At 35.8% G+C, this 12,287-nt stretch overlaps 1 protein-coding gene across 1 annotated transcript in view; it reads right to left on the minus strand.

Moving 5' to 3' along the window:
• LOC115225579 (dynein heavy chain 8, axonemal-like) overlaps positions 1-12,287 on the minus strand; it is a 220,695-nt gene that overhangs the window by 184,679 nt on the left and 23,729 nt on the right. Inside the window, exons 13-17 of the mRNA XM_036498798.1 lie at positions 8,597-8,901; positions 6,443-6,702; positions 5,540-5,694; positions 3,199-3,324; positions 802-907 (exon numbers count right to left, since the gene is read on the minus strand). Of these exons, the coding sequence (XP_036354691.1) occupies positions 802-907; positions 3,199-3,324; positions 5,540-5,694; positions 6,443-6,702; positions 8,597-8,901 (952 nt within the window). The remainder of the gene's footprint in view (positions 1-801; positions 908-3,198; positions 3,325-5,539; positions 5,695-6,442; positions 6,703-8,596; positions 8,902-12,287) is intronic.

A 12,287-nucleotide genomic window follows, 5' to 3' on the forward strand; every position in this document is an offset into this window, starting at 1 on the left:
TTTACAATCCATTTTTATGTCAACATGGAAAGTAAAATGATGACAATGAATCCAATCATGATGATAGTAATGATAAAGATTATTGTTTAACCCTTGACCACCTGTGATTAAACACACTAATGACCAAAGACGCAACCATCTCATCTCTTGTTCAGGCAGTGCATCTAGACCCACATTATCCAATGTGCCCTATATGTTTTAAGAGTATTATTTGAAGAAGATATGGCTGCTATACCTATTGAGTAATTATGTAAAGGCTTCTTCAATGGATCATTGATAGTAAACATAATACTGGTGGCAGTGATGGCAATGACACTGACAACAATGGTGATGTTCTTATATGATAGTGGTGTTTGTCATGATTATAGTAATGATGATATTAACCACTGGTGGTGATTGTTTATAGAGTTGGATATTTGTGTCTACCACTGACAGAAATAGATTATGTAGGATAAAGTGATAGCAGAACTATTTCTATCGAAATCAGATACGTCACTACAAGCGTCTAATTCTTATAATTTTTGCAGGAAATCTAAATATATTTGAAGAGTAAAGAATTGAATATAAATTCTCAAACAGAAATATTTAAACATTATTCATATATAACTGTTATTGATTTAGTTTTACAGAGAAAAAAAATAAACACTAATTTCTCAAGAGATAAGTGATAGTCTGTCTCAGGGAAAATCAGTTCAATATAATTACACTCCTCTTCTCCATTACAACACAAACTTATTCTGACATATTTTATTGAACTACTCACAGAAAATCTATTATATTCATTCTATAATCAATACTTACCAATTATCTTCTTTGATAAATGATTCTTGTCTTTCTCTAATATCTCATTAATTTCAGCATCCACTTTGTCTTCTGCTGTACCCTTTGACCCATATTTTGGACTAATCTGTGTACAAAAGGGTTTTGAAATAACTTGAACATAAAAAAGGAAACTTTGCTTGGGTTATATAATTACAAGCTATTGAAATGTAAAATCTAAAGCAAAGGATGAAAAAAGATGAATTATAACAGAACCAAAATGAAATATATTTTGTAAATTTGTAGGAAAACCAAATAAAAATGGTAAATATTCAAATATTTTTTGTGTATGAAGACCATTTTTGTAGAAGCGTACAATTCTCTCTTTCTAATGAACTATGGACAATGACTTCTTCTTAGTGAAATGTTTTCAACACATAGCTTTCCTTCCTCTCTCTGTGACAAAATATTTTTCTTTTTCCATAATGTATATAATGTAATGCAATTAATAGACCCTTAAATACTTCATACTGAAGACAAAATTAAATTGAAATAGGAGCAATACAGGAATATGGGAGACTCTATAAATGAAAATGAAAAATGAAAAGAAAACTGAATTAAATAAATTAAAGTCATATCTGATATGATATATTTCATTCCATTAAATGTAAGTTGACTTGAATGGAAAAAAAAAATTGTCTCTTGCAATAGTAAAGAACATCAAATGAAATGATAGTTTACAATACTACAAAACATTCTGTTCCCACTGAACATTTTTGATTTCTGCTCATTATTGAACAATATTTGACATGAACATATGTGACTGAGTAACTTGCTACCCTAACCTGTATGAAGGAGCACATATTCAGTTCCTTTATTATTAAAAGAGATTTGGTCATAGTTTCTCAGCAATGTTGGCCACTAGATTATTTGGCTATGTCCATTTGGTTAAATTAGTGTTAACATAGTTAATAAATATGAACATAAAATAGGAGAATTTCTCTTCATTGTACGACAACAGACTATCAAAATATGTCTAGTGTAAAAGATTACAATGGATAAATCTAGAAGAGAATTGGAGGGATTTTTGATTTAGAAAAAAGATGTGATTTTTTTTAATGTAAAAAGCTAACTGAAATTAATTAGGTTGCTTAATGATGTGGTCATTAGCCCAACACATTAACTTTACACACATATTTTCCATATTTGTCTCTATGTATGTATCTCCTTATTTAGCTATCAATTAATTATTTAGCTATCAAATTAATTAAAAGAAACAAACAATATTATTAGTCAATGATTAATATTATGAGGGCGAGTCAGAAAGTAATGCAATTTTTATTTGCATTATTTTCTGACTTAACCTCATATTTTCATTTTTTAGAAAAGTAGTGAAAACTCAAGACATGTTTATTAGAACAATATAAGCAAAGTATAGACTTCACAATATTTGTTAAAGTAGAGATGAAAAAAATTAAGGTTGTACGTTGTTTAGAGAATAAGTAATTCAAAAATTTCTTTTCTAATAGACATAATGTGTATGCATGCTGCCTTCACCAGAAATTTGTACATATATATATTTGAGAAGGAGAGATATAGACAGAGAGTAAATTTGTGCATGATGTGGTCATTAGCCCAACACATTAACTTTACACACATTTTCCATATTTGTCTCTATGTATGTATCTCCTTATTTAGCTATCAATTTCTGTGTATCAAAGACAGGAATAAAAATTAATGTACTTTGATATACTTCTTGATACCTTCTGAGAAAAACATTACATGAAAAAAAACTGTAAAATATTACAGTACAAGGATCTTGAAATGGAAATATGACATTTGGTATGAGGACAAAATAAGATATTTGATATGAGGACAAAACTGGTACCAATAATAACTAGGCACAATAGGCACAATATATGATAAAGAACATGAAGGAAACCATAAAAACTGTATCAGGGTTTCACAGACAATCTAAAAATTAGCCCAGCTAAGTACAGCCCATCTCTTATGCAACTAGACACATTCAACATGATAGCACAACATACAAGTCTACACATCTAACAAACAAAACACTAAAATAACACCCGAGACAACAAACAAAACTCCACAACAAATTAGTTGCAACATATAGACACCATATTGCACCCCCAAAATACAATAGTACACAAACCTGGAAACATGGAGGTGTGCTCAGCTGATGTAACAAATGCTCGCATGAAACTGTTAAAACATATAATAATATTAATAATGATTTCTAAACTATGCAGATGGCCACAAAGTTTGGGGAAGGGATATATTAGGCTATATCAACTACAATACTTATTTTATTGACCTTGAAAGAATGAAAGACAAAATCAGTAAGAAACATTTCTAAGTGAATTTTCTTTAACGATATTTTACATTTATAAAAGAAATATTTCTAATGAAATGACTTACTCTTGTTGCAGTCACTATATCTAAGATGTCTTGTATTGCATTCTGCATTGTGTGAATATGATTATTCAGAGAATCAATTTGAAACTCAATGGACATGGTCATGGTTTTCTGAATATCTTCATAATGCTGAAATATTAATGAAAAATTCATTAAAATTCAATATCGTGGAGAGTTGTTTACCTAAATTTTCGTGAGTATATCTTATTACTAATGATGGATGGATTTTTATAAATTAATGTACTCTCTTCAGTTCTTTTTTTCATAAAACAATCTAAATTATAACTCCCAACAGTCTAGGTTATAAATTATAACCATCTAAATTATAACCCCCAAAACCTCAATAGCTTAGGTTATAAACCATGAAAACCTAGATTATAACTCAATATTGATTATAACCTCAGCAACACTCATTATAGTCCAAACAACTTTGTATACTTCCACTGACTTAAATTTTAGATTCCATAACCTAGATTTAATTCCAGAGACAAACATTGGTATTTGGTTCAAAGGTTCACTTTGCAATCATGGGATTTTGATTTCAATCCCATTGTGTATCACCATAGGCAAGTACTTTTAACCTATCCTCAAGTTAGCCAATACCTTGTTAGTGGAATTTTGTAGCAGGTACTGTACAGAAGCCTGTTGTGGTGTGTGTGTGTTTGTGTGTATGCTGACACATGCATACATGTATGCATACACACACATATACACTGAACCACAAAGGAAACACCATTTTTTCAAATGTCATTTTTATATGGTAAATTCTGAAAATTTATTTTGGGGATGTAAGCGTAAATATTCCAAGACATGTTGGTTATGGCCTGTTTAAAATTTGTTTATGAACATAAAGATAGGCCTGATACATTCTGGGAAAATGTTCTATGGACAGACGAGTCAAAAATTGAATTGTTTGGAAGAAATTTGCGTAGCCATGTTTGGATGAAAGATGGTACTGCCTATTCGCCGAAAAACATAATTCCTACCATAAAGTTTAGAGGTGGCAACATCATGGTGTGGGGGTGTTTATCTGCAAATGGTACTGGCAATTTACATGTGATAGATGGTAGAATGAATGCAGAAATGTACCAAAATATTTTGAACAATAATTTATGGGACTCTGTAGAAAAGCTCCAGCTTTGTGAAGGGTGGGATTTATAACAGGATAATGAACCTAAGCACACAGTGAAGTCTACCAAAAAATGGATAGTTGATCACAATATAAAATTATTAGAATGAACCCCAGGGAAAATTTGTGGCGTTATTTGAAAATTAAAATTCATTCAAGAGCCCCAACGTGCATTGCAGATTTGAAGAAAATTTGTCAAGGAGAATGGGAAAAAATTCCTAAAGAAACATGCGAGTCATTGATTAAAAACTACAAGAAGAGATTGGTTGAAGTGGAACTGAATAATGGTTATGCTACGAAGTATTAAATCAGAATTATCAGTTATTTATGTTCTGTATGAATACTTTTTTCACCCCTAAATATTTATAATTGTATATAAATTCCTTAGTAACTATAATTTATTAGTTTCTTTTGCATATTGTTAGTTTATGCATGTGTATGCAAATATAGTATTGGTATATCCCATTTATGTTCATTAGAAATTAGATAAATAAAGAATTTTGACATGTACAAATATTTATTTCCCCCCACTGTATATATATATATATATATATGTGTGTGTGTGTGTGTGTGTGTGTGTGTGTGTGTGTGTGAATGCACATGGCTCAGTGTGTGTTGTGTTCTTGAGCAAGATACTTTATTTCACGTTGCTCCAGTTCACTCAGCTGTAGAAATGAGTTGTGATGTCACAGGTGCCAAGCTGTATCGGTTATTGCCTTTCCCTTGGATAACACTGGTGGCATGGAGAGGGGAGGCTGGTATGCATGGGTGACTGCTGGTCTTCTATAAACAACCTTGCCCAGACTTGTGCCTGGGAGGGTAACTTTCTAGGTGCAATCCCTTGGTCTGTGTAGTGACTGAAGGGAGTCTCAGAATATATATATAACTTGCTGGGTATTTTATAAATCAAGTCTTTTGAAATTTTTACCTTAATTTACAGATGTTCCTCCTATCCTTTTCATAACTAAAAATACAGTGCACTACTTTGAAACCTGGAAGTAATGATGCTATTGTTCACAATTGTGACAAAAAAATTAAAATAAATCCTGAACTATTATCATAATCACAAACAAATAGACCCTAACTACCAGGACTATAACTCCAGTAATATGGATTATAACACTGACATACAAGTTTTTAACACCAAAATATTAAGATTATAAAACCAATAACTATTATTTTTGGGGGGATCCAATATAATTTATGTTGACTTACTTGATGCTTGAGAGTACACTCATCCATTGAGAATAAAGACATGTCTTCTATCTGCTCAATAACTTCATCAATTTGGTTATAAATAATTTTATGGACACCATGTGTCATGTCCCTAAGTTTGTAGCCAGCAGATCGTATTGTGCACAAAAATGCATCTGAAGGAGACGAACAGAGAAAAGAAAAAATGTTTCAAAAACTGAGGAAAAAGGATATGTGCATTTCTTCATTGTTCACAGCTAGTATTTAGATTTAACTAAACACTTATGTCATATAGTGCTAGCGAGAGAAAAGGAATGCAATTAATGTAAAACATTGTTGGGCCTTATGGAAGCAATGACCGAGACCTTTGGCATTATGTTGTGCTTGAGAAGATCCATCAAATCGAGCAAAATCACAGTCACAGCAGATATTGGTGTCATGCAAATGGTACCCATTACACTCTTGGAGTGGTTGGCATTAGGAAGGGCATCCAACTGTAGAAAACCATGCCAAATCAGACTGGAGTCTGGTGCAGCCACCCAGCTTACCAGCCCTGGTCAAACTGCCCAACCCATGCCAGCATGGACAACGGATGTAAAATGATGATGATGATTACACTAGCTAGGAGAAAGAAGGTTCTTAACTTCAGTAAAACAGAGACATAAATTATATACACACACAAAATTATATTAAAGAGATTGAGTTTAATCTTTTATTGTTAAAGATTTTTTTAATATATTTCCTTAGTCATGTATCCCTACACCCACACACACACATCTTGTGGAAACCAGAAAATTTTGATGATGGCAAATTTAAATTGGAAATGAAATATATTTTTGTGGTCATGAAACAAAACAAAAGAAAAAGCAAAATACAAAAGCAAAAACGAAACAAAGACCAATAATAATATTCAAAAATGCATACCAATATTCAAGCTATTCCAAGATAAAGAGCTAAGTCCTGGCTGGAATTCTCTTGACATTTGGCAATAATGTTCTTTGAATAACTGTTGCCAAATTTTAGGCAAAATGCCTTTTGTTTCATCGAATTCGTGAATACACAATTCCAAATGCATTTTATAATTCTTTAATTTGTCCTCTTGCAGAAGAATTGCTTTAGCATTTTTTGGTATTGGAACTCCCATTTTAACCATTGATTTTGTCTCTTCAATAGCAATTAGTAACCTGTCAATATATATTTTTCATTGATTAGAGATAAATTTCATCATTGAAATCGTAGCAATTATTTCATGAATGTTTCATGATCAGTTTTCCATCACCTGCTTTAAAACTTATTTTGTTTTGTTACAAACATCATGGTTTGGTCGCACTTTATTCTACCAAAGTCATTAATTTCACTAACCAATTAACAACTAGGATTACTTTATTAAGCCTCATAATCTAAAATGATCTCATGTGTTGACTACATATCTATAACATTATCCAAATAGCATCACAGAGGTTAGATTTCTTTGGAATCACTACCAGAACTAGAGGTGTGGAAGCAAGGTCTAGAATTGAGGAACCTTAGAGTTAACCTAGCAAAAACCAACGTATTAGTAAGCAGGAAGGTGAACAAATCACAAATCCCTTCAGATAGATAGCCCTGCTTGATCTGTAGAAAAGGCATAAGTAGGAATTCCATAAGATGTACCCAGTGTAAGCTGTGGACACATAGGAGGTGCAGCAATATCAAAGGAAGTTTTAATAAGGAATAATGTTTTTATGTGTGGAAGGTGCACAGGTACAATAACCACCAAAAATGTACAGAAAATAGATTCCATCACATGTCAAGGGAGAAAACTAGAAGTAGCTGATAGCTTCCATTACCTAGATAACCAAGTCAGACATTGGGGTGGGTTTTCTGAGAGTGTAGCTGCTAGAATAAAAATAGCCTGGGCAAAGTTCAGGGAGCTCCTACTTCTGCTGGTGACAAAGAGCCTCTCGCTCAGAGTAAAAGGTAGACTGTATGACACGTGTGCGAATAGCTATTCTACATGGCAGAGAAACATGGGCCGGGACTGCTGAGGATTGCGTAAGCTTGCAAGAAATAAAGCTAGTATGCTCCGCTGGATGTGTAATGTCAGTGTGCATACACAACAGAGTGTAAGCACCTTGAGAGAAAAGTTGGACATAATAAGCATCAGATGTGGTGTGCAAGAGAGACGACTGTGCTAGCATGGTTGTGTGATGCGTATAGATGAGGACAGCTATGTGAAGAGGTGCTAGACTTTAACAGTGGAAGAGGAGATTCAGGAAGACATGGGATGAGGTGGTGAAGCATGATCTTCAAATGTAGGGCCTCACAGAGGCAATGACAAGTGACCGAGACCATTGGAGATATGCTGTGCTTGAGAAGACCTGTCAAGCCAAGAGAGATCATAGTCATGGCTGATGCCAGTGTTGCCTGACTGGCACCCACGCCAGTGGCATGTAAAAAGCACCAACTGAGCGTGGCTAATGCCAGTGCCACCTGACCGGCACCCCTGTTAGTAGCATGTAAAAAGTATCATTTGAATGTGGCCAATGCCAGAGTTGCCTGACTGGCACCCATGTCAGTGGCATGTAAAAAGCACCCACTACACTCTCAGAGTGGCTGGTGTTAGGAATGGCATCCAGATTGGAGCCTGGTGAGCCTCCCAGATCACCAGTTCTCAGTCAAACTGTCCAACCCATGCTAGCATGGAAAGCAGATGTTAAATGATGATGATTATAGACTACCTTTCCAAAAAAGGAAAATCCAGTTGAATGGATAACCTTTATTTCTACAAATGATTCATACTTTTGTGAATAAGAAAATTCCATACCACCCCCATCAAAGCTCTCTTCTTATCTTTATTTCAGTTTCTCATCCCTAAATTCCCACAAGAAACACTTCTCTCCTCCCTTTCCCCTTAGAACAGCAATGTCCTGCATCATTCTCCTTAATCATATTGTTTCTACAGGTGTTCAAGCTGAATATCAACAGTATATAGATTTTACCAGTACTTGCCCTCTTCCATATGTCCAGACTATAATACAATATTTTGAAAAGTAAACATTTACTAATGGTTTAAAACCAGAAAAAACTGTTCCATACCTTGGATCAATGTTAATGTGGAGTTCTTTGGATTCAAGATGGTAAGTGAGAAGAGCAGCACTGAGTCCATCAACAACATTTACCAAATTTTTCATCCAACTACCAATTGTTTTCCTCTCAAAGTCTTGAATAGTTGTGATTGTTTCATTATAAATCTTTACAAAATTAGAGAAATGTGGTAATTGTTGTACTACACAAATGTCCATTAAAATTTCCATGGGGTATTTGATTTTCTTCAGAGTGAATTTACACCATTGAATAGTTCCAGCTACTTTTGGAGAATTCCTAGGCATTGGAGGATTTTCCTTCTCCACAAAATTAAAATAATAAAAAGAATAAAGAAACAATGTGCATATAGTAAGTTCTATGGTCTGATCTTTAGTTGAATAAAGGATTTGTGTTTTATATATGTTAAACTGAGTGAATATGCAAACGTAAATGTAAACTGATAGGACAGTGAATCAAAAATTGAGAACGAGATGAGAGCAGATACTCCTCTTTGGGTTAACTTTGTATAAGACAATTTTATTCATGCTAAATTTATAAATACTAAAATGTGTATGTATGTGTGTGTGTGAAGAGAGAGAGAGAGAGAGAGAGAAAGAAAGAGAGACTGTGTTTGTGTGTGTGTGTTTTATTGTATAAGATGTATGTGGGCACTTGAGTGTTGCATGTAGGTGTATATATGTATACGTGTGAGGTAGTGATGGGGTATTGAAGAAAATGAGTTTGGCAACTGGTGCCAAGAGAGAGTGTAGTTGGGAAAGAGAGAATGAATTTTTGTTTATGCCAGACATGAGAATCCCAAAACCATTGTACAGAGTTAAGTTGAATATAGAAAAATGCCAGGTTGAATGATTCCTAAATTAGAAATGGTATAAGATGGGAGAATTATTGCTGAGATGAATATCTTGAAGGAGTTCAGAGAAGTGCTTGAATAGGAGTCATACAATCTGACCAATGTATAGAGAATTACAAAGGGAATATTTTAGACAGTAGATATGATGGATGGAAATACAGGAGAAGCTGTCAGTTACTAAAAAGGAATGATAATTGGAACCAGTGAAGATGGTGTTGTTGGAGAGGAAGAGAAGGTAGTAGAGGTGAAAGTAAGGAAAGGATAAGGTTAGGTGCAGGGAGTGGCAACAAAAGATTTATGGATGAATAAGTCACATATATCATGGGCAAAAGTAAAGTGGGGAAGATGTGGGAAGTGATAAGGCTGTATGGGAAGATTTATAATAGGATAGTATGCTAGAGAAGTAGTATTAAAGGGTTGCTAGAGAGGGGATGGATGTAGGAAGAGAAGACAGGGGTGTGGTCAACTTCACAGGTAAATTATGATGGGTTACATTTGGGTGAGAGGGCATTTTCAAGTAAAGTGACTTATATATTAAAATAAGATGGATAGGATTAATAAAAAAAATTGAAAAATAAAATGAATATGACAAGAATGAATAAATAAGATAGAATAAAATGAAATGATATACAAATGAATAAAAGGACTAGCCAATGGGGAGTTATGAGGTACAAAGCTTTTGAGGAAATGACAAGGGACTGAGACAACTGGTGATTTGCTGTGCTTCAGAAAACATGTCAAACTAAGTAAAATTGAGGTCATATATGGATGTACTTTATGCCTCCACCCCATCAATACTCCCCCACAACTCATTTTCCCCAAATGATCACCACCTGCTGCATGCCCCTACAGTCTCACGTTCCTAACCACACATACTCACCATGCTCTCACATATCTACCACAGCTAATCCAATTTCACCATCATCTTGCTACAGTCACCTCTTTCCTATCTTTAAACATCTCCCCTTACACTCTTATGTAACATTTCCCTCTATCCCTCTGTACCACTTATATTCACCTCCACTGTAGGTATGTCCTGAAACATCTCCACCATCATCTATTTCTCTCTAACTATCTCTCTTCTTTCTTTTTCTTCCGGGATAGTCAAGCATTACCTCTATAGTAAGACTCCTATCTCTATCACTTTATTATTCTTTAACCTCTCAATCAGCACTCCACAAAAAGCCAGCTCCCTCTACAGCTGAGAATGCTTTGTATTGCAAGTATTTGGTGACCCCACTGGTGTTTGTGCCACAAAAAAAAAGCACCAGTTCTGATGCCACCTAAAAAGTATCAACACACTCTGTTGGCTTTAGGAAGGGCATCCAGCTGTAGAAACCATGCCAAAGCGGACAATGGAGCCTGGTGCAGTTCTATGGCTCCTGTCAAACCACCCAACTCATGACAGCATGGAGAATGGATGCTAATTGATGATGATAAGTCATTTAGGGAGACAGAATAAGGTCATTTAGGGAGACAGGCATATATGTACATATATATATGTACACACACACACACACACACATATATATATATATATATATATATATATATATATATATATATATATATATATATATATATTATATATAAACTTGAAAATCGCCATTACCATTACGATTCTGCAATTTAAATTCCCAATTCAACTTACTTTCTTCTTCAATTTCAACTCTCGATCGATGCCCGCAGCAAGTTCTTAAAAATTTATCTTACTATTCGTTGTTACTACGTTTATTCATACATTGTTACGAAAATTTAACCTTTTAGGCTACTTTCAAGCCTTCGCCATAACTTGATTTATCTTTCCTATCTCTCTCTCTACAAAATTTAACCTTAGGCTACCTCAAGCCGTAATCCCATCTCTTCCCATCTTTCCGCCATTGGCGGTGCGCCCCCCCACCCCCAATACCGATGAACACTGTTCTCACCCCCACCACCAATACCGGTGAACTCTGTTCTCACCACCACCACCACCAATACCGGTGAACACTGTTCTCACCCCCCACCACCAATACCAGTATACCCTGTTCTCACCATCTACACCGGATACGCCTTACTCATCTACACCGGGTACGCCCTACTCCCTCCCCCTCCCCCCACTACCCCTTCTCCTCATATGCTTTCACTGTGAAAAGACAAGCTGCTAGCGCCATAGCTCATCAACTGCCCACCGATCTTACGCTTCCTCCTGACACTGCCTCATTCCGACCATCCCCTTTAGTACCCTCCCGCCTCGTAATATCCTACGTTTTTATTTCTTAGGAACCTTCACCAACCCTTCCTGCCATCGTTCCTCCTTACCCCAACCTTCCCCACTGGTTGCTCCCCTATATTACCCGCCTCAATTGGACCCCCCCTCCCCAACTCAACTCTAGAATATCTGTATTTCTTTCCTCTACCTAATTACGTTACTCAGTGACGATAAATGCTGTGACTACAAAGACCCGGGCTGCTTTCTGCAGCAATTCCACATACCCCCTACCCATTCTAAGTACCCCGGATCCCCAAAGTACCCTGGATCCCCAAAGTACCCCGATCCCCAAAGTACCCCGGACCTCGTTGCCCCCGTGCCGCTGACACGTTAAAATGCTCGAACCGATCGTGACGATGCCGGACCCTCCGGCCCCTGTGCAGGTGGCACGTAAAAAGCACCCAATCCACTCACGGAGTGGTTGGCGTTAGGAAGGGCATCCAGCCGTAGAAACTCTGCCAGATTCAGACTGGAGCCTGGTGCGGCCCCTGGCTTCCCAGACCCGGTCAAACCGTCCAACCCGTGCTAGCGCAGAAAGCGGACGTTAAACGATGATGATGATGATGATGATGACAGCAAAA

The sequence above is a fragment of the Octopus sinensis genome, linkage group LG2 (assembly GCF_006345805.1).
Source record: "Octopus sinensis linkage group LG2, ASM634580v1, whole genome shotgun sequence".
Classification (NCBI taxonomy): domain Eukaryota; kingdom Metazoa; phylum Mollusca; class Cephalopoda; order Octopoda; family Octopodidae; genus Octopus; species Octopus sinensis.